The following is a 27297-nucleotide window of genomic DNA, read 5'->3' as shown; positions in this document are numbered from 1 at the left end:
TGAAAAAAAAATTCTCATAAACGTGATGTACTTTCTGATTGAAAAAATGTATGTAAATAATTGACATTTCACTTTTAAGACTTAATACTACTCTATTCTAATTAAACTAGCCAAGAAAAATTAACTCTAATTACGAAATATAAAGGCTTGAATATTTTCGAACTTGTGCCATTAAACATGAATTATACTCAAATATTTCAAACATTCCAGGTAACATAAGACAAAGTCTACAACAACTTACCTCTTCAAATCTCAAAATTGGATTAAAAAAATATTTTGAATAATTAAAGGATAATGAAACTTAAAATTGAAAACATTATGATTATAAAAGTTGTATATGGCTCTAATTTGTGGTGTTAGCAAATGAGAAATAACAAAAATGGAAAAAAAAAATCCAAGCAAAACCAAGGCCGGTAGGGAATCGAACTTGGGTGGGCATACTAAAATCCCATGCATACAAACCACTAGGCTGCCTTTCCTAATGTAAACAAATTTGCATGAAATGTTATAGATTCGGACTTAGATTAGCTTAAGTGATATTGGGCTTTTCCCCCTGGCGCCTTATGCCCTGCCCCAGGGGCGGCCCTGTGAGGTACCCATACAAACTTCTGCGGGAGATTAGTCCACTCGTCGAAGGCGGTGGGAACTCCTCGTAGTAGAACCAACAAAAAAAATTAACATTTTTAATGGAGATTATTTACCTTATCCTCAAATCAGCTACGTATAACTTTGCAAGTAATTCCATGAATAAATCACATTTAAAGATGGTTGTGAGCCGGCCTAGGTCGGATTTTGTGCCGAACCCACGGGTGTTGGGCCTGAACAGGCCCGGCTCACGTCAAACCCACTTGTACTAGGTTGAGCTAAATATTTCAAATATAGGGTCAGACCCGACCCAAAGTTCTCGTATGGGGTCGGGGGCGTCATGCATATACCTAATTTTACTAAATTTATCTTACTTTGACATGTCGGGTCGGGTTGTGTCGTGCCTTGTAGTGTCGTGTTTTTTCCAAAAACAATGCGGCCCACGCTCTACCCACGACTTCAAGCTCGTGTTGGGCTTGCCTTTTTTCGTTTTGTGTCGGGTCAGGCCTCGGGCCAGCTCGATCCACATCTATAATCATAGGTACATAGCTCGAAACAAGTCAGGCTTACAAGTAACACGAAAAATGACTAATTTACGTACATAAGGAGCATAGCTAGGACTTATGCCCTATTTTTTTTGGCTTAATTTCAGTTTAAGGGCTTACTTTTCAATTCAGTTCAAGAGCATTCAGTTTAGTTCAGTTCAGTTTTATTCATTCAATATAACTTATTATTATTATTACTATTATTTTTATTATTAGGATAAATTATTTTTTACCACCTAAAAACTAAAACTTGTATTTTACCACATAAACAAATATTTTAAACTTATTTTTGTTAGGTTATAATACATATGACACTACATAGATCATGCGGAAACAACCATTAACCCAGGACAACATATTATTTACACATAATCATATAGCATAATTTAGATGCATACTCTTTGTTGCGTGCCCTCCCTAGCTGCGCCCGAACCGAACAAGAACAAGTCTTTTAGGACTCCAAGTGTCGTCCCTCCGTAGATAGTCCACAGCACGTCCGGATCCGCCTTAAGATTGACCAACTAGAATCGCCCTTAAGGTACTAGAAAATTTCGGCACTTTATGAGCAAGATGTGTGTTTTAATTTTCTCTCAAAAACTCACTTTTGAATACTTTGAAACTTGTGTATAAATTATGACCCCTAGGCCTTTATTTATAGAGTTATGGAAAAGGAATCGTAATCCTAGTAGGATGCGAATTAATTGGAATTAGAATCCTACATGAATTCTATTTAATTAATTTATCCAATTAGGAATAGAAATTTAATCATACACTGACTCTTGTAGATTCAGGAATCACGTATGAGCACAAACTCACACACACACGGCAGCCACAAGGGCTGCCCATGCGCGTGCGAGCAGCAGCCCGCGTAGCACGGCCCACGCAGCCGTGGCCTTTGGCGCGCGCTGGGCCTGCCTTGCGGTAGGCCTGGGCGCTGCCTTGGCTGGGCTTGTGGCGCGCATGCTTGCTGGGCGATTGGCCCCGGCTTCGTGCTGGGCCTTCGTCCGGCAAGCCTCGTCCGATGCTAATTCGTACGATACGCTTCCGATTAAATTTCCATTTCCGGAATCTATTTCCGATACGAACAATATTTAATATTTCCGATTCCGGAATTAATTTCCGTTTCGAACAAATATTTAATATTTCCGTTTCCGGAATTATTTTCCGATTCCGGCAATATTTCCGATTCTGACAATATTTCCGTTTCCGGTAATATTTCCGATTCTGGTAATATCATCGTTTCCGGAGTATTCATTTCTTGCCTGTGACGATCTTAGCTCCCACTGAAACCAAGATCCGTCGGTTCCGAATATTCATAGATGGAGTATTTAATGCCATTAAATACTTGATCCGTTTACGTACTATTTGTGTGACCCTACGGGTTCAGTCAAGAGTAAGCTGTGGATTAATATCATTAATTCCACTTGAACTGAAGCGGCCTCTAGCTAGGCATTCAGCTCACTTGATCTCACTGAATTATTAACTTGTTAATTAATACTGAACCGCATTTATTAGACTTAACATAGAATGCATACTTGGACCAAGGGCATTATTTCCTTCAGTCTCCCACTTGTCCTTAGGGACAAGTGTGCATTTCCTAATTCCTTTGTCGCTCGATGCTTGCTCTTGAACATAAGGTAAGAGTTGTCATCCTTATTATGTCCAGAGGTGTTCCTCGGTTTCAGAGTTCAACTGATCAAATAAACAGATAATCATAGCCTATGATTCATCCGAGCACGGCCATGCATTTCACAGTTTCTAGCTCTCCGAGTGGCCTTGTACAACTTTTAAGCATCTCATCCCGATTTATGGGAGGACAATCCCAATCTTGCGATCTTGAGATTAGACTTCGTTTGATAGGTGATTACCTGAGCGTTGCCTTTATAGCCTCCTTTTACGGTGCGACGGTTGGTCAACGTCAAAGCAACCAGTTCTCAAACAAGTAATCTCAAATCACTCAGGTATTGAGGATTTAGTGTCTAATAATTTAATGAAATTTACTTATGACAGACTTTCATCTCTTACAGTAAAGTTTCATAGGTCTTGTCCGATACTAGTCTTCCCAAAGTAAGTATCTATGCAAATGATTATGACATTGCCATGTCCACATAGTTCAAGAAACAGAACTACTAGTCATCTTGCACTCTAATCGTCTAACGTTTTCTATGCGTCCAATTTTATAGAAAACTCCGATTAGGGACCATTTTCAACCTTTGACATTCAAGTTCACTTGATAGACATTTCTTAGTCACAGGACTGGTCCTGACAGTCTATCTTGAATATATCGTCAAATTGAAGGGACTCATCATTTAATAAACCACAAATTAAATGGAAAAATGAATTTCTTTCATTTATTGTGAATGATTAACCAATAATGTTTTACAAAGATTTAAACTCTAAAACTTTAAAACATTAAACAGAGACATCAAAGCCATTCTCCAATATGCTTGATTCCCATAGCTGCAGTGTGCGAGTTGTGCTTCGCTTGCGGCAGAGGTTTAGTTAATGGATCTGATATGTTGTCATCAGTTCCAATTTTGCTTATCTCGACTTCTTTTCTTTCAACGAACTCTCGTAGAAGGTGAAATCTACGAAGTACATGCTTGACTCTCTGGTGGTGTCTAGGCTCTTTTGCCTGTGCAATAGCTCCGTTATTATCACAATACAGGGCTATTGGTCCTTTAATGGAGGGGACTACACCAAGTTCTCCTATGAACTTCCTTAGCCATATAGCTTCCTTTGCTGCTTCATGTGCAGCAATGTACTCCGCTTCAGTTGTAGAATCCGCAATGGTGCTTTGCTTAGCACTTTTCCAGCTTACTGCTCCTCCGTTGAGGCAGAAGACAAACCCAGACTGTGATCTGAAATCATCTTTGTCGGTTTGGAAACTTGCGTCCGTATAGCCTTTAACAATTAATTCATCATCTCCACCATAGACCAGGAAGTCATCTTTGTGCCTTTTCAGGTACTTCAGAATGTTCTTGGCAGCAGTCCAATGCGCCTCTCCTGGGTCTGACTGGTATCTGCTCGTAGCACTGAGTGCGTACGCAACATCCGGGCGTGTACATATCATAGCATACATTATTGAACCAATCAATGATGCATATGGAATCCCATTCATTCGTCTACGCTCATCAAGTGTTTTTGGGCACTGAGTCTTGCTTAGAGTCATTCCATGAGACATGGGTAGGTAGCCTCGCTTGGAGTCCGCCATCTTGAACCTATCAAGCACCTTATTGATATAAGTGCTTTGACTAAGTCCAATCATCTTTTTAGATCTATCTCTGTAAATCTTGATGCCCAATATGTACTGTGCTTCTCCTAGATCCTTCATCGAAAAACATTTCCCAAGCCAAATCTTGACAGAGTTCAACATAGGAATGTCATTTCCGATAAGCAATATGTCGTCGACATATAATACTAGGAAAGCAATTTTGCTCCCACTGACCTTCTTGTATACACAAGATTCGTCCGCGTTCTTGATGAAACCAAAGTCACTGACTGCTTCATCAAAACGTATATTCCAGCTCCTGGATGCCTGCTTCAACCCGTAGATTGACTTCTTTAGCTTGCATACCTTTTTAGCATTCTTTGGATCCTCAAAACCTTCAGGCTGTGTCATAAACACAGTTTCTGTTAAAACGCCGTTTAAGAAAGCAGTTTTGACATCCATCTGCCATATTTCGTAATCGTAATATGCAGCGATTGCTAACATTATTCGAATAGACTTTAGCATTGCAACTGGTGAAAAGGTTTCATCGTAATCCACACCGTGGACTTGCCTGTAACCTTTTGCAACCAATCTAGCTTTGAAAACTTCAAGTTTCCCATCCTTGTCCTTTTTCAGTTTGAAAACCCATTTGCTTCCAATGGCTTGGTAGCCATCTGGCAAATCGACCAAATCCCATACTTGGTTTTCAGACATGGAGTCTAATTCAGATTGCATGGCTTCTTGCCATTGCTTGGAGCTAGGGCTCGTCATAGCTTGCTTGTAAGTCGCAGGTTCATCACTTTCAAGTAATAGAACGTCATAGCTCTCGTTCGTCAAAATACCTAAGTACCTTTCCGGTTGAGATCTATATCTTTGCGATCTACGCGGGGTAACATTTCTAGATTGACCATGATTCTCACCAGATTCTTCTAAAGATCTCTGAGTTTCATCCTGAATGTCATCTTGAGCATTCTCTAGAGTTTGTTGTTCGACTCGAATTTCTTCGAGGTCTACTTTTCTCCCACTTGTCATTTTGGAAATGTGATCCTTCTCCAAAAAGACACCATCTCGAGCAACAAACACTTTGTTCTCAGATGTATTGTAGAAGTAATACCCCTTTGTTTCCTTTGGATAGCCCACAAGGATACATTTGTCAGATTTTGGATGAAGTTTGTCTGAATTTAATCGTTTGACGTAAACTTCACATCCCCAAATCTTAAGAAAAGACACATTTGGAGGCTTTCCAAACCATAATTCGTATGGAGTCTTTTCGACAGCTTTAGACGGAGCTCTATTTATAGTGAGTGCAGCTGTATTTAGTGCATGTCCCCAAAATTCTAATGGAAGTTCGGCCTGACCCATCATTGACCTGACCATGTCTAGCAAGGTTCTGTTCCTCCGTTCTGACACACCGTTCCATTGTGGTGTTCCAGGAGGAGTCAATTCTGATAGAATTCCACATTCTTTCAGATGGTCATCAAATTCATAGCTCAGATATTCACCGCCTCTATCAGACCGCAGTGCCTTAATCTTCTTGCCTAATTGATTCTCTACTTCACTCTGAAATTCCTTGAATTTGTCAAAGGATTCAGACTTATGCTTCATTAGGTAGACATAACCATACCTACTGAAGTCATCAGTGAAAGTGATAAAGTAGCTGAAACCACCTCTAGCATTTGTACTCATTGGTCCACATACATCTGTATGGATTAAACCCAATAGTTCATTTGCTCTTTCTCCAACTTTAGAGAAAGGTTGCTTTGTCATTTTGCCAAGTAAACATGATTCGCATTTACCATAATCCTCTAAGTCAAATGGTTCTAGAATTCCTTCCCTTTGAAGTCTTTCTAAGCGTTTCAAGTTTATATGGCCTAATCGACAATGCCACAGATAGGTGAGATCTGAATCATCCTTTTTGGCCTTTTTGGTATTTATGTTATATACTTGTTTGTCGTGATCTAATAAATAAAGTCCATTGACTAATCTAGCAGATCCATAAAACATCTCTTTAAAATAAAATGAACAACTATTGTCTTTTATTATAAAGGAAAATCCCTTAGCATCTAAGCAAGAAACTGAAATGATGTTTTTAGTAAGACTTGGAACATGGAAACATTCTTCCAGTTCCAAAACTAGCCCGGAGGGCAACGACAAATAGTAAGTTCCTACGGCTAATGCAGCAATCCGTGCTCCATTTCCCACTCGTAGGTCGACTTCACCCTTGCTTAACTTTCTACTTCTTCTTAGTCCCTGTGGATTGGAACATAAGTGTGAGCCACAACCTGTATCTAATACCCAAGAAGTTGAATTAGCAAGTATACAGTCTATAACGAAAATACCTGAAGATGGAACGACTGTTCCGTTCTTCTGATCTTCCTTTAGCTTCAAGCAATCTCTCTTCCAATGCCCCTTCTTCTTGCAGTAGAAGCATTCGGATTCAGAAGTGGGTTGACTGACCTTCCTCTTTGCAGATTTGGCGCCAGTTTGCTTAGTTGGGCTGGCCTTGTTGCCACCTTTCTTAGCATTCCTCTTCTTTCCAGATTTCTTGAACTTGCCCCCACGCACCATAAGCACATCCTGCTTATCACTTTTGAGCGTCTTTTCAGCGGTCTTCAGCATACCGTGAAGCTCAGTGAGCGTTTTGTCCAGACTATTCATACTGTAGTTCAGTTTGAACTGATCATACCCGCTATGAAGAGAATGGAGGATGGTGTCTATAGCCATTTCCTGAGAAAATTGCTGATCCAGCCGACTCATATTCTCAATGAGTCCAATCATTTTGAGAACATGTGGACTTACGGGCTCGCCTTTCTTAAGCTTGGTCTCAAGAATTTGCCTATGAGTCTCGAATCTTTCGACTCGAGCCAGATCTTGGAACATGTTCTTCAACTCACTGATGATTGTGAAAGCATCTGAGTTGATGAACGTTTTCTGCAGATCCGCACTCATGGTGGCGAGCATTAGACATTTCACATCCTTGTTGGCATCAATCCAACGATTGAGGGCAGCCTGAGTGACCCCGTCGCCAGGAGCTTCGGGCATCGCCTCATCTAGGACATACTCCTTTTCTTCCTGCATAAGAACTATTTGCAAGTTCCTTTGCCAGTCAAGGGAGTTTTTTCCGTTCAACTTCTCCTTTTCGAGAATTGATCGAATGTTGAATGAATTGTTGTTTGCCATATTAAAAACTACAATTGAAAAGAATAAACAAATAAATAACCATTCACAGTTTCTCTTAATAAACTTAAATTCTAGCATACATGCATAATTCAATGTTTATTAAGCATTTTATTCAAGTTATGTGTTCCGGCAGGTGTGAATAAAATGATTCCAAGATCCTAAAATCATTGAAGAACTAAGCACAGTTTGTCGACTTAATCCTAGAACATCTTAGGTAAGCAAAAGCCTTTTGCTAATAGTCTAGAAACTATTCTTGGTTGATAGGTACGTCTAAGAACTTATTAGGTAAACCTATCGAATTTGCCACGACATAAAAGGACTCCTTACTTATATCGTTGAGTTTCACCAAAACTAACATGTACTCACAATTATTTGTGTACCTTGCCCCTTTAGGACCAATAAGTAACACCTCGCTGAGCGAAAACTATTACTAGATTGATGTAAAGGATATCCAAGCAAGTGTATATTTTGGCATGGCACCTTTTAACTCAATTTTTAAGTTTGGAACTTAAGGCTCTTACTATGTTGGTTAGATTTTAAGTGAACTAAAATCCTTAATCATGCAACATAATCAAGCTTTTGATCTCATGCATTTTAAGACATATTTAAAGCAATAAATAACTTAAAACATGCATAAGATATTTGTGATCTAGTATGGCCCGACTTCATCTTGAAGCTTTGACTTCAAAGTCCGTCTTGAAAATCTCCGTGGGAGGCACCATTTTCTTCAAATAGGATAAGCTATAACTAATTACAACTATTTGATGGTTCTGATATATGCGTTTTATATAGAGTTTTTACCCCCGTCCCTTAGTACTTTTTGATCTCAAATGAGCTCTTCGGAGCGATTTTAGTACTAATGTGCTCCTTGTAGTGTGTTTGTAGTTTCAGGTTCATCATTGTAGGAATTAGCATATTTTTGTGCATTTCCTACTCATTTGAATCAATACAAGAGATTATATACTTTCGAGAGCGCAAACATTGAGTTGGAAGAATTTTCATGCAAAGCGAATAGTGAAAGAAGTAGAAAACTGAATGTCGTCCACTCTTTTGATCATAACTCGAGTTATACAACTCCAAATGCAGCGATTCAAATTGGGTTGGATTCTAGACTTCAAGAGCTTTCCAACGAGTGGTCACTCGCCTAATTCCGACTTATAGCGAAGGAGATATGGTGTTTTTAAGATAGAGGATCGTGCAGTTTCAACACGCGCCCGATCGGGCTGGCTTCGCCCGATCCGGATCGGGCGGTCATTCTGGGCGCTGTTCTGGGCATTTTGCAACCGCCCGATCGGGCGGAATTTCGCCCGATCGGGCCGACTATCGAGCACATCTCCCGATCGGGCGAAGCGTCGCCCGATCGGGCCACGCCAACCTCCAGCGTATTTCGCGAGATTTTATTTCCGATTTTGGGCTCTATTTTGGGCAAACTATAAATACTAGCCCCTTATATTTTTAGTGACATCTCTTTTATTCTAGTTTTCGAATTACTTAGTCTATTTTAGTTCTCTCTATTTTCTCCAAACACTTAGTTTTAATTTTTATCAAAGATTCAAGCTTTATTATTCCATTGTTCTTCAAGTCGGTATTGTTTCTTGCTTTAATTTATCTTATTGCTTGATCATGTTTTCTATTATGTTAATTGCTTTGTTATTTATTATCATGAGTGAGTAGTTTAATTTCTAGGGTTTAGGGGATCCATGAATGCATGATTGGGATTATATGTGGACTTGATTAATTGATTGATTGATTATAATTTCTATAGCTTATTATTATTGCTCGTCAATTCTGTTCGGCCGGACTATTTTGATTTGAGTTTGATTAACCTTAGATTATGCGCCGAGAGGTATAAATATGATGTTTTTTGGTCTGTGGCTATTAGATAGGAATTATTTCTAGTACGTAGCGAGAGCCCGCTAGTTGTTCTATCCTAAGGAATTCATAAGATTCGAGAGATGCATGTTTTCCTAATTATGATTGTTCATTGATTGTTATTGTCCGTTGTCCAATCCTGCTCTGCATTTATGGTGAACCATTGCCCTAGATTCCTTTAATATTGTTATTTTCCGATTTGATTATTTGCTTTAGTTTAATATACAAACCAATCCAACTCTTTGTTACCAGTAGTCTAGATTAGTTAATTAATAGTAGAAAGAACATTGTTTCCCTGTGGATACGATCCCTGCTTCCCTTACTATATTTTTAGTTGGTGAACGTTAGGTTTATCTTTGATAGGAGTGCGATTTAGCCTGTCAAATTTTGGCGCCGTTGCCGGGGAAACGGTTTAATTTTCTGCTACTAATTTTATGATCTAGATTATTTTCTTGAGTCTCATAGAACTTCCTGTTCTTTGAGACCATGTATATATTTTATTTTCTTTATTTTCTTTATTTTATTATTTTTTATTTTTAATTTTTTAAATTTTTTTTCCCCTGAAAAAAATGGATTATTATTCTTTCCCTCAATTCTTAAATGAGCCTTTTTGGGTGTATTTCGATAGGCTAAATGATTTTATTGGTTACCACAATTTTAATCTTTGGGATTCTTGTGGTTTTGCTTATGGTGGTTTAAATGAGTATACAAGGAATGTGATAGAAAGTAGATTTAATGGTGATTTTCGAGCCTTGTCTTTGGATGATATGTGGGATTACTATATGTGGTTTGCAAGGGATTTGTATGAGCGTGAAATGGCGATTCATGTTACATGTGCTAATCCAAATTATGAGCATAATCTACATGTTTCTACCCCCTCTCCCTTGAATGCTTGTTATAATGAGGTGCATTCTAATATTTATGATAATCATGTATATTCTAACGACTTATCTAACCCTTGCATGGATATCAATGTTTTGCCTCATGATTCCACTGTTGCTTCTCCCGTGTATTATTGTGAACCCTTGCTCAATCTTGTTCAACCCGAATCAGAAAGCAGAGATAGCTTCTTAGAGGAAATAAGAAGATTAAACTCTGAGATTGAGATTCAGTGTACTAGATCTCAAGAGGCTACTAATGAGATTATTAAAGCTAGTAAGGCTACTCTTGAGAGATTTAGAAAAGTTCAAGAAATTATTGAAAATAATGATTCGAGTTGTGTTGGGGATGGGGATCAACTGAGTGAACCCATAGGCAACCAAGAGTGGGAGGAGCTTATAACAGAGACTGAGGATGAGTGGGAGGATGATGATTTGACTGTTGGATCAATGGATGAAGGATTTGTTGAAACTGAAAAGCCATATGTCATAGAGCAAGTCCATGAGGAAGTTGAAGTTGATAAAACCCTTGTTGTTGTGTCAACCCCTACCCCTCATATTCCAAGTCCAAGAAGGGTTATTCTTAGCCCCGTTTACACCGTCTCACTCCCCTTCTCTTTCCCCATAAAACCTTTACTTGAGGATCTTCCTCCTCCCCATGAAAATCAAAAGCCCAATGACCCAATAGAGTATGTTCCTCTTTGTGAATCTTTCGCAGGTACTTACAATACTTACAAAGAAGAGGTGGATGCTTTGCAGAGAGCTCTATATGGTGAAGAGCCTATCCACCATGAATTCCAAAATACAGAGAGAGCTATTTCATTGATCATTGAGGTTGAAGAATCAATAGTCCGTAAAAACAACTTCCATAAGGAGAGTATGCCTACTTTCTCTTTTCCTTCCTTTTCTTATTCTTCTTTTATTGTTATTTTTTCTTTTTGTTCTTCTTCCTTTAGGCATCCTATTCCTTACTGGCATAGAGTTCATTCGGACTTTATGCAAATGTTGTTGTTGATTATCGTGCATGTCTTGTTGCACGAAAGTTGTGCGAGTGCGCATGACAAGCTTCTGCGCTCGTTCGTTGGTTATTTACTAACCAATCTCTTTGCGGGAGGCACGATTTGATGATGCTGAGACCCGAAAGGCCGAAAGCTCGGTGAACGGTGGGCACCGTATTCATGATCGGGGTCGTGGTCTGTCACTTCCCGCGCCACATAGCTCATCCAAGGCAATTGATTCGACACCAGATGGCACCATCTTTGGTGCCCCCATTCGATGAGTTGTCGTGGCTCTCATCCCCTTCCTTTCGTTGTCTGTACATAAACTAAGATTGTGAAATGGGGACATTGCATCAATCTAATAGGGGATGAGTATTTCACTATCCATTTATTGCTTTTCGTAGTGTATTTTTCGCTTTTGTTTGTGTGTTTTAGTATAATTTTTGAGCAAGTGTGTGTTTCATTGTAGTTTTTGGTGTTAGAGAGGTGAGAAGAGGGTATTTTACGGTTTGGACGTTTAATGCTGTGCAGGTCTAAGGCTCCAAGTTCGAAAAAGTTGAATTCAAGCTGAAACGGAGTAGTCTGCGTTTTGCCCGATCCGGATCGGGCGAGGAGCGCCCGATCGGGCGCGTGTCGATTCAAGGAAAATGTTGGAAAATCGCCCGAACGGGCGACGGTTGCCCGATCCACTCAAAAGGCGAGTGAAATGCCCGATCGGGCGAAATTCCGCCCGATCGGGCGGTTGATGATGACGTCGTAGAAAGGTCAAGGAAGGATTCTGGGCTGAGAAAAGTCAATAAAACAAGGCATTGCATTTCGCCCGATCCGGATCGGGCGAGGTGAGCCCGATCGGGCGCGCACAGATTTAACGAAAAGGTTCGAAATTCGCCCGATCGGGCGATCTGCTGCCCGATCGGGCGATCTGCTGCCAGATCGGGCGATCTGCTGCCCGATCGGGCGATTTGCGAATCAGCGACAAATAAGCCACGGTTTGCTCACTTTCCTCATGATACCCCTTGAGCCAATGAGGACATTGTCTGATTTAGCTTGGGGGGGTGTTTCACTCACTTGTACATATTAGGTATGTTTTTCCTTTTATTTTTGCATTTACTTATTTTTGTGTGTTTATTTTGGTGTGTTTAATGTTTTCTAGAGTAGTTTATTGCTTTGAAAAAAAAATACAAAAATACGTTCCAATGAATACAATATCATGCTTCCCTGTGCCCCTTTGATTGAAAATTGTTTTGATTCTTGGTATTTAATGACGAGCAATGTGGATGTGTTAGCCATGATTTGATATTCGATTGCTTTGATGCCTTAACATGAGTCAACTCTGACTAACTATTTGTGGACTTGGTGCTTGGCTAGTTGACTTGGTTAGGATGTGTGATAGCTTCCTGGTGTGTCATTGATTTTGAGTATTGGGTTGCAATTGTTAGTAGTGTTTTATGACTCATATACATGCACATTGTGGAGGACGAAGGCATTTTTCTGTTTAGGTAGCCTTCAGATGAATCTAGATACATTTGTTCCCTCCTTTTCTACCCATGTTGTTGCTTGTGCCCCTTTATTCGGTGACTAGCCATATTACAAGCCCATGAAAGCCCCATTGGTTACTAGTCCCAAGCATAGCTTGGGGGAGCTAATAGTAAGTGAGGTGAGGGAGTTGTAGTGTGCTTAGTTTTGAGCACAAAGTGAGTGTTGAAAAGGAAATAAGGGAGTTCTTCTTATCTTGTTTGTTGTTTGAAAAAGAGAAAAAAATAATAATGAAGAGTGAAAGAGATGAGAAGAATAGAAAATATGAAGGTTTCCAAAGGAAAAAAAAAGGAAATTGAAAAAAATAAAAAGAAAAAAATTCATTACTCTCAGAAAAATTCAAAGCATTGTTACACTCAAGTATTGTAATTTCTTATCTTTATGAGTGATTGATTTTAATTGTGAAAGAAAGGCAAGAAAGTATAGTGTGGTTTGTTTGTTGTTTCATCATGTGTTGAATGGGAGAGTTGTGGTCATCATTTGTGGTTGATCATGGTTTTGCTAGGATTTATGCTCCCCAAAGCCAAGGCTTTAAGCTCACATTTTACCCAAATTTACCGCACCCCTACCTAAGCCTATCATTACAAGCTTTGAAGACCTTCCGACCTTTGTGCATAGAGTCATATTAATGTGAAAGTAGTTGTTTATCAATGCAAGTTATGACATGACATATTCCGAGTCGACTATTAGGTTGAGTGTATGTTTTTCTAGACACACTAGTGTTGTGAGTTTTGGGAGGGCATTGTACACTTATATGTTGGGAGGAGAGCGAACGGGTACATCTTTTATCCGCCACATAAATGAGTGACGAGTGTGTGAGCACTAGTCTTGAATTCCATTGTGCATTTGTGGTTCGCTTTGCGTGACGATTGTTAGGGAGGATTTGTGGTTGGTGGATTTGATTGGTTGACATTGATGCATGCTCGTTAGATTTTGCCTTGAATTATGTCTTTCGTTTTGAAATATGTTAGGGGTGAAGTTGATCTTGTATTCATCGATGATTTCCTTGCTTAGGGACAAGCAAGGATCTAGCTTGGGGGAGTTTGATATATGCGTTTTATATAGAGTTTTTACCCCCGTCCCTTAGTACTTTTTGATCTCAAATGAGCTCTTCGGAGCGATTTTAGTACTAATGTGCTCCTTGTAGTGTGTTTGTAGTTTCAGGTTCATCATTGTAGGAATTAGCATATTTTTGTGCATTTCCTACTCATTTGAATCAATACAAGAGATTATATACTTTCGAGAGCGCAAACATTGAGTTGGAAGAATTTTCATGCAAAGCGAATAGTGAAAGAAGTAGAAAACTGAATGTCGTCCACTCTTTTGATCATAACTCGAGTTATACAACTCCAAATGCAGCGATTCAAATTGGGTTGGATTCTAGACTTCAAGAGCTTTCCAACGAGTGGTCACTCGCCTAATTCCGACTTATAGCGAAGGAGATATGGTGTTTTTAAGATAGAGGATCGTGCAGTTTCAACACGCGCCCGATCGGGCTGGCTTCGCCCGATCCGGATCGGGCGGTCATTCTGGGCGCTGTTCTGGGCATTTTGCAACCGCCCGATCGGGCGGAATTTCGCCCGATCGGGCCGACTATCGAGCACATCTCCCGATCGGGCGAAGCGTCGCCCGATCGGGCCACGCCAACCTCCAGCGTATTTCGCGAGATTTTATTTCCGATTTTGGGCTCTATTTTGGGCAAACTATAAATACTAGCCCCTTATATTTTTAGTGACATCTCTTTTATTCTAGTTTTCGAATTACTTAGTCTATTTTAGTTCTCTCTATTTTCTCCAAACACTTAGTTTTAATTTTTATCAAAGATTCAAGCTTTATTATTCCATTGTTCTTCAAGTCGGTATTGTTTCTTGCTTTAATTTATCTTATTGCTTGATCATGTTTTCTATTATGTTAATTGCTTTGTTATTTATTATCATGAGTGAGTAGTTTAATTTCTAGGGTTTAGGGGATCCATGAATGCATGATTGGGATTATATGTGGACTTGATTAATTGATTGATTGATTATAATTTCTATAGCTTATTATTATTGCTCGTCAATTCTGTTCGGCCGGACTATTTTGATTTGAGTTTGATTAACCTTAGATTATGCGCCGAGAGGTATAAATATGATGTTTTTTGGTCTGTGGCTATTAGATAGGAATTATTTCTAGTACGTAGCGAGAGCCCGCTAGTTGTTCTATCCTAAGGAATTCATAAGATTCGAGAGATGCATGTTTTCCTAATTATGATTGTTCATTGATTGTTATTGTCCGTTGTCCAATCCTGCTCTGCATTTATGGTGAACCATTGCCCTAGATTCCTTTAATATTGTTATTTTCCGATTTGATTATTTGCTTTAGTTTAATATACAAACCAATCCAACTCTTTGTTACCAGTAGTCTAGATTAGTTAATTAATAGTAGAAAGAACATTGTTTCCCTGTGGATACGATCCCTGCTTCCCTTACTATATTTTTAGTTGGTGAACGTTAGGTTTATCTTTGATAGGAGTGCGATTTAGCCTGTCAGGTTCGCAGACCATATTTGAATTGAAAAATAACTTTGGTACTTTAGACCAATTACATTCAAATTAATGGTACGCAGACCATATTTTCTATCCTATTTGGGCCATACTAGTCACTTCATAACCTGCAAAACAGTACATATACAATATATACCATTCACCCATTCATTATCATGAATGGCCCACATAGCTGGTTAGTAAAACACATTATGCATCACGTAAACATTTGCAGCAATTAATCAAGGGCACCAATAATCTACCAATTATTCAGTCCTTATTAATTCTAATCAAGTTGTTTTAACCTTAAGGATTTGTAGACCTAATCAAGAGTTTATGACTAAAAAGCGCTCCCACTTAAACCAATAAATTCATATGCTTTACCAATTTTAAACATAAAAATGTATTTCTAGTCCAACCGGAAACATACAAATTTAATTAAAATTTAAAGCTCATATCAATTTATAATTGAATCCAAAATTTAATTTAATTTCAGTCGTATTTAAATTAATTCATGATTTTAATTTTAGTAAAATAATTAGAATAAATTCCATTTATTATAATTATAATATTCAAAATTAAAATCCAAGAAATTAATTCAAATTATTAATTTTAAAATTAATTAAAATTACGTGAACTGAAATTTTCAAATTAAACATTCAAAACGATCTAATCGTAACGCAAACACCCTACGCGTTGCACGCCCATGGGCCGTACGCACACAGCCATTGCTGGCCATGTGCGCGCAGCCCATGCGCCCGTTGCATAGCCGCTGCTGTCCTATCGCAAGCCTCCGCACAGCGCCCCATCGCACGCGAGCTATCGCTCGCAGTGCGCGCCCGCGAGATCGCTCGCTGGGTGCGCTGGCTCGCTCGCTGTGCGCGCGAGCCATCGCTCGCTGGGGCGCGACATCGCTCGCTGGGCGAGCGACATCGCGCGCTGCGCGCGCGAGCCATCGCTCGCTGGGGCGCGACATCGCTCGCTGGGCGAGCGACATCGCGCGCTGCGCGCGCGAGCCATCGCTCGCTGGGGCGCGACATCGCTCGCTGGGCGAGCGACATCGCGCGCTGCGCGCGCGAGCAGTGCTGGGCGCAGCGCTCGTGGCACGCGAGCTTGCGCTCGCTGCGCGCGAGGCTGCGCGCTCTTGTGCGAGGCAGCGCGCGTTGTGGCGCAGCTCGCTTGCTGCCCACACGCGACTGCCTTGGCTCGCCCTTCGCCCATGCCCATTCGTTCATTGCTCGTGGCACACGACACAAGGCAGGGCTGCTGCCTTGTGCTCGTGCACTACGCCCTTGCTCATTGCATTCGTGCCGCACGGGCGACGAGCTCCCTTGCTCGTCGTCGCATGCCCGCATTATACAACACCCCTTAAGGGTAACACGAAGCGTCCATTGCTTCGTGCGTGCAAGTTATTTGAACGAATCGCATAAAAATTTAAATTTTATATTTAAAATTAATGACAAATTAATAAATATTATTAATTTCATAATTTTAGGGCGAAAAAATCGAAAATTTATTATCCAATTGATTTCCGATTGATATGGATTCAAGTCTAGGTCATAAAAATTTAAAATTTATCGCAAATTTACAATTTTTATGGTGGTTTTTAATCATAGGTTTCTAATTAAATTACAATTAATTATGAAAATCAAATTAATTCTAAATTATTCTAATTTTCAACAAATTAATCATAATTACAAATTAGATTGCATAATTAACAAGACTAGGCATTCAAACTTGTTAAACATATGCAGTAGGTCAATCAAAAATTCAAGATTTATCAACAAGAATCGCAAATATTTAATTTAACATCTTAAATTTACGAAATTTTGCATTCGAAAAACTAAAACCTTCGAAAAGTCATAGTTAGGCTACGAATTTGAGAATTCTGGGTTCGGCAGAAAAATACTATTTTTTGTCAAAATTTCAGAATGCCTTTTACATGCGGAATTGACACAAAAATCACTCAATTCGGATGAGTAATGAAGAAACTGCCGAAAAACTGCGTACATATAATTAAATAAACGCAATTTGCAATTAATTAACAATTACGAAAATTAATCACCCCTTTTAATTCTTGCAAATTTGTAATATTTAACCATGTTCATGCAATTTAGATTATGAAAATAATAAGGGGCTCGTGATACCACTGTTAGGTTATGATACATATGACACTACATAGATCATGCGGAAACAACCATTAACCCAGGACAACATATTATTTACACATAATCATATAGCATAATTTAGATGCATACTCTTTGTTGCGTGCCCTCCCTAGCTGCGCCCGAACCGAACAAGAACAAGTCTTTTAGGACTCCAAGTGTCGTCCCTCCGTAGATAGTCCACAGCACGTCCGGATCCGCCTTAAGATTGACCAACTAGAATCGCCCTTAAGGTACTAGAAAATTTCGGCACTTTATGAGCAAGATGTGTGTTTTAATTTTCTCTCAAAAACTCACTTTTGAATACTTTGAAACTTGTGTATAAATTATGACCCCTAGGCCTTTATTTATAGAGTTATGGAAAAGGAATCGTAATCCTAGTAGGATGCGAATTAATTGGAATTAGAATCCTACATGAATTCTATTTAATTAATTTATCCAATTAGGAATAGAAATTTAATCATACACTGACTCTTGTAGATTCAGGAATCACGTATGAGCACAAACTCACACACACACGGCAGCCACAAGGGCTGCCCATGCGCGTGCGAGCAGCAGCCCGCGTAGCACGGCCCACGCAGCCGTGGCCTTTGGCGCGCGCTGGGCCTGCCTTGCGGTAGGCCTGGGCGCTGCCTTGGCTGGGCTTGTGGCGCGCATGCTTGCTGGGCGATTGGCCCCGGCTTCGTGCTGGGCCTTCGTCCGGCAAGCCTCGTCCGATGCTAATTCGTACGATACGCTTCCGATTAAATTTCCATTTCCGGAATCTATTTCCGATACGAACAATATTTAATATTTCCGATTCCGGAATTAATTTCCGTTTCGAACAAATATTTAATATTTCCGTTTCCGGAATTATTTTCCGATTCCGGCAATATTTCCGATTCTGACAATATTTCCGTTTCCGGTAATATTTCCGATTCTGGTAATATCATCGTTTCCGGAGTATTCATTTCTTGCCTGTGACGATCTTAGCTCCCACTGAAACCAAGATCCGTCGGTTCCGAATATTCATAGATGGAGTATTTAATGCCATTAAATACTTGATCCGTTTACGTACTATTTGTGTGACCCTACGGGTTCAGTCAAGAGTAAGCTGTGGATTAATATCATTAATTCCACTTGAACTGAAGCGGCCTCTAGCTAGGCATTCAGCTCACTTGATCTCACTGAATTATTAACTTGTTAATTAATACTGAACCGCATTTATTAGACTTAACATAGAATGCATACTTGGACCAAGGGCATTATTTCCTTCAATTTTTTACCACCTGAAAAATAGAAAAATAGATGAAAATGTTATGTGGTAGGCCACAATAACGGTAATATTCTAATATGTTCTCTTCTTCCACGATTCCATGTATTTAACTCCTTTCTTTCCCCTACTTCATTTTCTTCCATGAATTCACATAATTCCCCCCCATTAATTCACAAAATTGAAAAAAAAATCAATGATCGTAAAAAGAGGAGGGTGAAGGAGTTAAAGAAAATCACACATATATGGAGTGTAAAAAATGGAGGAAAATTGAATTAGTAAGCTTCACATAAAAGTTTCATCTATTTTTTTCGTTTTTAGGTGGTAAAAAATAAGTTTTAAAATCTTTTTAGGTGGTAAGATATAAGTTTTAGTTTTTGTGGTAAAAAATAATTTTTGGATTTATATAGGTGGTAAAAAGTCATTTTATCCTTATTATTATTTATTATATATATATATATATATATATATATATATATATATATATATATATATATATATATATATATATATATATATATATATATATATATATATATATATATATATATATATATATATATATATATATTATTATTATTTACCATTACGTAGTTTTAATTTTTTTAATTATTTTTTTTTTCTAATTATTGTTTATTATTTATATACCACCTCCGTATCAAAATAATTAATATATTAGTATAGACAGTTTAGAAACGCTTCTCGATAGAGGAGTTCCATGTAGCATTCACATGTGGGTCATGACCAAGCTACAAAAGGTTATAACTCTCCATAGGAAGAAGTTGTAACTTAGAAAAGTACTTCGCTGTAGCTTGAAAATATGACGTTGCAAATAAACTACAAGCAGGAGCAGATCTTCTTGATGGTCTAGGTTGACCTGGCCCCCTAGGCAAAAATTTATGTAGTGTATATTTAGTTCTGCCCCCCTAAAATTTTAATATAATTGTATAATTACATACTATATTGCTTAATTTTTCTACTGTCTCCTTCATAAAACAATTCAAAATCCGCCGCTTACTACAAGATTTTAGCACGTCCCTATATGGGTCGACCGTCGCTCATTCTCAGCATATGCAATTGGGCCTTCAACCACTTGTCCTACCTACTGACTCACTGAGCAATCATTGTCTTAAATTCTTTAGGGTCAACAATGTAATTACTCGTTGTCTGACTTAAGAGTCTATTTGATGTTCGGGACGTTATTTTGTTGATTTTAGCACGTCCCTATATGGGTAGAATATAATTTCTACCTTGTACTTTCGTATAATCATAGTTAATGTGACAAAATTATTTTTAGTCCTAAATTGTTGGAGTTAGATTAATAATTAATTTTCATCCTATAAAAGAAAAACATATCCATATAATGTTCTAGGTTATTACTTAAATATTGGATAATATAATAAGAAAATAGTTCGTATTTCATACTTCGTATACAATAAGATAATTTCAAGACAAATAAGATAAGATAATTGAAATTAAAGTGAAGAGAACGCCACCTTACCAGTTCGGCTAATATGTGTTGCGGTAAGGGGAAACACATACGTGAGATGGTCAGATGGTAAAATCTTTTAGGTACACACGTACCCAAGGGTGTTATTATGCACATTGATTTTCTCATATATTCTATTCACATGAAAATAATATGCAAATATGAAGTGAAAATGTGAGATAGTACACGGAACCCACAAAACACCCAAGTGCATCTTAGATATGTTGGTCAAACGGAGGAAGACAAGACTTGTAAAGATAAACTTGAACATTAATTAGTTGGACGAATATGACTTGGTCAATCCTTACCAAATATGTAGGCGTAACAAACTTCACTATCAATTTCATGAATTTATTCGATCGATCCGTCTTTTCATAGTTGCCGATCACATATACTTATAAAATACGTAGTACTCCGTATACGGAGTACTCCGTATCATTTACGGAGTAATAACCGGTAGATACCATGAGTAATAGGTATAAAATACGTAGTATTCCGTATACCTTTACGACGAGTCAAAAATTCCGTTGCAAAAGTCTTTTGTGACGGGGCTAACAACCAAACAAAGACGGGAACATCCGTCGCAAATGTTTAGGATTTCCCGTCGTTAATGGTATAATTTTTTGTAGTGTTTTTCTAATTATTTATAAACATAATATTGAATCTATTGTCGATTAATTATTTAATTGTACTATTAAGTACGGAGTATATATATATACAATAATCAACAAATACGTATTCAAGTTCACACCCATCAACATACATTAGTATAACAAGCAAGGCCCGCAGGAATGAATGCACATTTTATCTACAATCTAGTCTTAATCAGCTGCCATTTTTTCACCTACAAGTCTAGCTCTACAACTAACCTTAGCTGTAGTTGGTTTTGAGGGTAAGGCATATAATTATGTGGTGACGATAATGGATGGCAACATGCATGCACGTACAAGTGGGTTTATTTTCTTCTTCATTACTCCCTCCGTCCCGGAATACTCGAAACGGTTTGACTTTTTGCACTATTCACATAATTCACTTTGACCCTATTTTATTTCAAGTATATGAAAACAATTGTTAGTATATAATATATTGTTGGCTTCACCTTAATATATATTTTCAAAATATTAATATTTTATAAGTTTTTATATTATATAGTTAAAGATATTGGTGGTCAAAGTTGTGCATTGACGAGCGTGTCCAGTCAAAACGTTGCGAGTATTCCGGAACGGAGAGAGTATTAATACTCCGTACTTCTTAATTCTTACTATGGTACTCCGTATTATTTTTATGATGGATGAAATTAACTATCAATGTCTTCGAATAATTATTTGGTTTTTACTCGATTTTTTTTTTTTTTTGGTGTACAGTCGAGGAAGATAGCCACAAAGTGTAAGCTGAGTAGCTGACAAATAATGTACCTCCCCTTAAGATTTTACCAACTCGTTTATGTGAAGAGGGCATAAAACACGATAGATTATGAAATGACAAGATGATCGATGACTCAACGTATTAACTATTGTTGTTGCATGGAAAATTCCTCAAATACTATAATTGAACATCGTTTGAAATATTCTCTTCTCCCACTTGTTTGTTTTTTTGTTTGTTTTTAGGGTAATGTTCCTACATGCAACTTGTTACTCCTACTAAATGTACTCCGTAGATAACAAAGCATTAAATTGTGTATAACTTCCCAACTCCCTTATATAAATGCTTGAAAAATGAAGAATAGTCCACATTCTAGCTTACAAGTATGTTCAAAATATAGTCTATATAAAGCACACTAATATAACTTATAACACCATACCACTATTCTCAACTTAATTAATAAACACTTGAAATTTCTCATCCAATTAATAATATTTTTATTACTTCCTTAATTTGTTTTCTCCCTAAATCTTAATCTTGTTTAGTCGTCAAGCTATGGATTACGTGATCCGTAACAGGAAGAAAGGGATAATAAATATCCCGAAAGAGGGGATTAAACCCTTAACGATTAGTTGTAGTGGAGAATTAACGATGTTAAGAGAAGAGAGGTTCGAGTTATTAAGTCCATCATCGGTAGCGTTTCATAAGCCAGATTTCAACATACATGTTGTAGCAGTTATGGGTTTCAGCACTCCTGTTGATGTTGACCTTTTGAAGGCCAAATTTCCAACCACCCTTTGCAAGCACCCTCGTTTTTCTAGTGTTGTGGTACGTCATTACTTACTTTTAATTTTCTCATTGTATTACTCGATCACTCTGCGGCGGATCTTGAACAGTTTTACGAGGCAGTCGGTAGAAAAAAATTAAGCAATATAATTATACACAAATTTTAGGGGGCCGTAACTAAAAAAATTCCGGCTGGGGACCAGACTCACCCCAACCCAAACTAAGATCCGCCATCGCGATCACTCTGCCCTATTTTTAATCTACATACTTTCCTTTTTAAACAGTTGTTATTAATTATCTTAATTACTTGAGAAAAATTTGCAGTGTCCAAGTAGATTTTTTTTTTCTTTTCTTTAAGCAGTATATTTTGTCCGAGTAGATATTTTTTACAGTACCACGTAGGCACGTACTCTGCATGTTACTGTACTATGCCATTTACTATGATAATGATATATTTCTTTTGGTGCGAATGAGCCACAAGGGCGGGGATGAGAATCGATCCCAGGATCACCTGAAACCGGGATGGAAGCTCTAACCAACTGAGCTATCCATCACTCTCTGATAATGATATATGGCTTTGTTATCCTTACCTTTTTTGTCTAACTTTTCTTCTTTCCAAAATAGCCTGGTCTGATTCTTGTTGGTTTGATGTCGTTTGAATTTCTTTTGGTCTGATCTAGTTTTAATGTTTTTATGAGTGTTTTTTTGCTTTTTTTTGGCCTGGCATCGTTTGAATGTTGTATGTGATTTTTTTTTTTTTTTTTTTTTTTTGCCTTTTATGAATCTGGTGTGATCTAGTCTTATATTTTCTGGTGTGATCTAGTCTAATTTTTTTTAGTGTAATCTAATCTGATTTTTTCTGGTCTGATTTGATCTTAATATTTTCTTTCAGTATTTTCTTGTTTTCTAATCTGGAGTGGTCTAATCTAAAATTTTTTCCTATTCTGGTCTGATTTGGTATAAATTTTTCTCATTGAAAATAACAAGACCTAATCAGTATCATCTCTTATTTTCTACAGGAAGGAGATCCATGTAAAGGAGAAGAACTAAGATGGACAAGAACAGAAGTAGACATAAACAAACACATCATAGTTCCAAAAATAAACCATCCAGCCATAAAATCACCACAAAATTTCGTTGAAAACTACATACACAACCTAAGTAAAACAACCTTAGACAAATCAAGACCACTTTGGGAAGTCCATGTACTTAACCTAAACATCTCTGATGAAGTTAAGGGCTTAACAATATTTCGTATCCATCACTCACTCGGCGATGGCACGTCTCTAGTCTCTCTATTAATGGCCCTTACGCGTAAGACCTCTGATCCCAACTCCTTACCAACCATTCCCGGTCCTAAAATACGCGATGATAGTAAAAATAATCGTAAATGGTTACTTTTTAGATGGATTTTTGCGTTATGGATGATACTAAAATTGGTTTGGAATACTTCAATGGATATATTGATGTTCATAGCAACTACGTTGTTTTTGAAGGATAATTCTCCATTTAAGGGTTCTCCTAATGGAAGTAGTGCTCCTAGGCGTGTTGTTTACAAAAGTTTTAGTCTTGATGATATGAAATTGGTCAAGAATGCAGTTGGTGCTGTAAGTTTATTTCTTGTCACTAAACTTTTTTATTTTCTTTAACTAATTTTACGTAAAAGTCAACATGTTACAATAGCACCAATTAAAAACAAAAATATTTAAACCATTTTTTTTATTGGCAGTTTTCAAAATCAACCTGATTACTATGCACGATTGTTTTATGTTCGTGATTCAAACTAAATCATGTGACTTTTAAATACATAAAATCCAAAACTGAAAACTGACAGTGGTACCAATTCAAACATATATTAAACTGTTTAACTCTATGTTGATATTTTCAGACCATCAATGATGTCGCGCTTGGAATCACACAAGCTGGTTTATCTCGGTATCTTAGCAGGAACTGTGGTAATTAACCTTTTTATCCTAGAAATAATTTTCCTACACAAAATATTACTAAGGGGATTATACTAGACTACTACTCTACTAGAGCACTATATCAAGTAAGGGTGCGTTCTTTTCACTTTTAAAAATAAAATTTAGGTCTAATAAGTTCAAATAATTTGCAATCAGGTGGATTAGTTGCAATTGCATCCTATAAGTTCCAATCGGGTTTTTATAAGTTGACTATCTCAAGTTTATTCTCTCGCAATCAGGTATGATTAGGTCTAATATGTTCTAGTCAAATTTGATCAGGTCTCACTGTCTCAGATCAACTAGGTTTAATCAGTTTATATAAATTCAGATTTCATACAGCAAAAAGAACACCCCTTACTTATATACTAAGTACCTGTCTATTAGACTTTCTATATTCATTTCTAGATGTTTTGATTTCCTACAGTGTAGTAATATTTGGATTGTTGTTTGTATTCAGTAAATGAAGGAAACAGTCATGAAGATGCGAGAAAGAAAACAAACAAGTTTCTGAACAATATTCGTCTTAGATCGGTTCTTCTAGTGAATATTCGACCGTCTGGAGGACTTCAGGTGAGGCTCTTAACTAAAACAATATACGCACTGGTACAAAAAAGCTCAAGTGTTGCAGTTAAAAGACTACTCCCTCTGTCTCTTAATAGTCGCACCGTTTTGACTTTTTGCACTATTCACATAATTCACTTTGACCATATATTATTTCTAGTATATATGAAACTAATAGAGGGTACTAAGGGTATACTCGTAATTGTACTATTGTACCATATTAGTATATAATATATTGTTTGCTTCATCTTAATATATATTTTCAAAATATTAATATTTTATAAGTTTTCATAATATGTAGTTAAAGATATTGGTTGTCAAATTTGTACATTGGCAAGTATGTCCAGTCAAAACGGTGCGAGTATTAAGGCACGGAGGGACTATCAATTAATTAAGTATACATCATTTTATTATAAATGGATCATTATCTAATTTGTGTATATAATGATGTAATTAACATTAATTACAGGATTTAGCAGATATGATGGAGAAAGATGCAGAAGTAAAATGGGGAAATGCATTAGGCTACATGCTTCTTCCATTTAACCTTGGATTGCATGATGATCCCTTGGATTACGTCCGAAGTGCCAAGAAAACCGTTGATAAAAAGAAGCATTCTTTAGAAGCCATTTACACTTTTTTCATGGCTGAGATTGTTATGAAGTTTTTTGGTTCTAAGGTATACTACTCAATTATTTCACCAACTTTCGAGTTTCATAGAGTTGGTAGGGAACTCACAATGTGACTTTCAAGTCATAAGGTCGAGCTTTATCAGCTACAATATGTTGGACGTTGTTCAAATGTTGACCTGTATAGCTAAACTGGCTAATCTGATATAGGTGTTCATTCAGTAAGGTCATTTTTCGTGTTACAAATGGTGGAGATGGATTCAAACCTGATATCATAGACTAAATAATAATGACAGATTGTTGGAGGTATATACATTATTGATGTAACAAGGAATAAATTTGTAATTGCAGGTAGCAAGTGGTATATCTGATAGAATAAATGCGAATACAACAATCGCCTTCTCAAATTTAGCTGGACCAATGGAAGAGATAGGCTTTTATGGCCTTCCAATGACTTTTCTTGCCCCATCTTCCTATGGTCAACCACATGTACGTTCCCAATTCGTAACCTATACACTCTCTTAATTTGTTAAACTATTTATATTGTATATTAAAAGGCATTTCTAATGAAGTTTACGTGTCACGTGGTGTTCTGTTTATAAGTATTTCATTTTATGTATATTTCATATATTTAAAAATTAGAAATGGAGCATGTACAAGATTTGAACCCGCGACCTCACGTAAATATGATAAATATGGAGTTTATAAATGACATTTTCAAATAACAATAATATAAATGTTACTAATGCAGTAACCTGAAGCATCGCCCGGGCCTAAAAACTAGTTAAGAAATTAAAACTCTCTTAATTTGTTAATTAAGAAATTAAAACTCATTACGTGCTACATTTGTTAACAATCTTCATATTTTTTTAATAATGTTTACTAACAAATGATCATATATTTTTACAGCCGGTGATGATAAACTTCCTAAGTTATAGTAACAAGATGACAATAGTTCTGGCTGTGGACGAACACGCAGTTCCAGATCCTCATCAATTGTGTGATGACATTGTTGATTCTCTCAAACTAATCAAGGATGTTGTTATAGCTAAGGCACTTGTTAAGGAACCTGCACAACATTTATAAGGCCGGACTCGGAATCGGAGCTAATTATCGGATCTTTGTCCATAAACCCTTCCTAGTGGCGGATCTATGTAGGTGCAAGGGTGGTCGGTCTCTCGACATCAACACCTCATAATAAAAGGAAACAATCGACAAAGCCGTCCTTGTATTATTTATTTCTTTTGAGAAAAATGTAAATAATATATGCATTAGTTTGGCGCCTTGGGCGATGATAAAGGTCGCAAGTTGCTACAACATTTAGTTGTCGCAATCTTACGTGTCGGAGTTTAATTGGTACATATAGGCGTCACGTAGGTTATGCGGTCATCATAATATTTTTACTTCAATGCAGTATTTTTACTATTAAAATATGTAAATAAGGTAGTCGATATGAAGAAGGAAACAAATTAGAATATTAAGATTTTCTTACATTTTTCTGTAACATGTACAATTAGTTATGTAAGTTAAATATTTTTGTTTCCAATTTAAATCATGACAAATAAGCATGTCATGTCATCATTGTGACACGACTTAAAAATCGCATGTTACGACCTTTATCACTTTTATGTCACCTTAATAGACGACTCTCAAACCCTTTTGTAAACGATTGAACCAAAACCACGATATCATTGTAAATTATTGATATGTTTGAAATTATTGATCCATCATTGTTATTATTATTCTCATCATCGCAAACACCA

The 27297-nt window shown here is 37.4% G+C and overlaps 1 protein-coding gene across 1 annotated transcript; it reads left to right on the top strand.

Annotated features, from left to right (window-relative positions):
- The first annotated feature begins 21961 nt into the window (after window positions 1-21961).
- Window positions 21962-27086, top strand: LOC110786300 (wax ester synthase/diacylglycerol acyltransferase 11-like). Its single transcript, XM_021990849.2, has 7 exons — window positions 21962-22422; window positions 23400-23987; window positions 24269-24335; window positions 24802-24914; window positions 25375-25584; window positions 25886-26023; window positions 26444-27086. The coding sequence occupies exons 1-7, from the start codon at window positions 22150-22152 to the stop codon at window positions 26618-26620; spliced, it is 1566 nt and encodes a 521-aa protein (XP_021846541.2). The 5' UTR covers window positions 21962-22149; the 3' UTR covers window positions 26621-27086.
- Window positions 27087-27297: the final 211 nt, after the last annotated feature.

The sequence above is a fragment of the Spinacia oleracea genome, chromosome 2 (assembly GCF_020520425.1).
Source record: "Spinacia oleracea cultivar Varoflay chromosome 2, BTI_SOV_V1, whole genome shotgun sequence".
NCBI lineage: Eukaryota > Viridiplantae > Streptophyta > Magnoliopsida > Caryophyllales > Amaranthaceae > Spinacia > Spinacia oleracea.
This window is presented reverse-complemented; position numbering and strand designations above follow the sequence as displayed.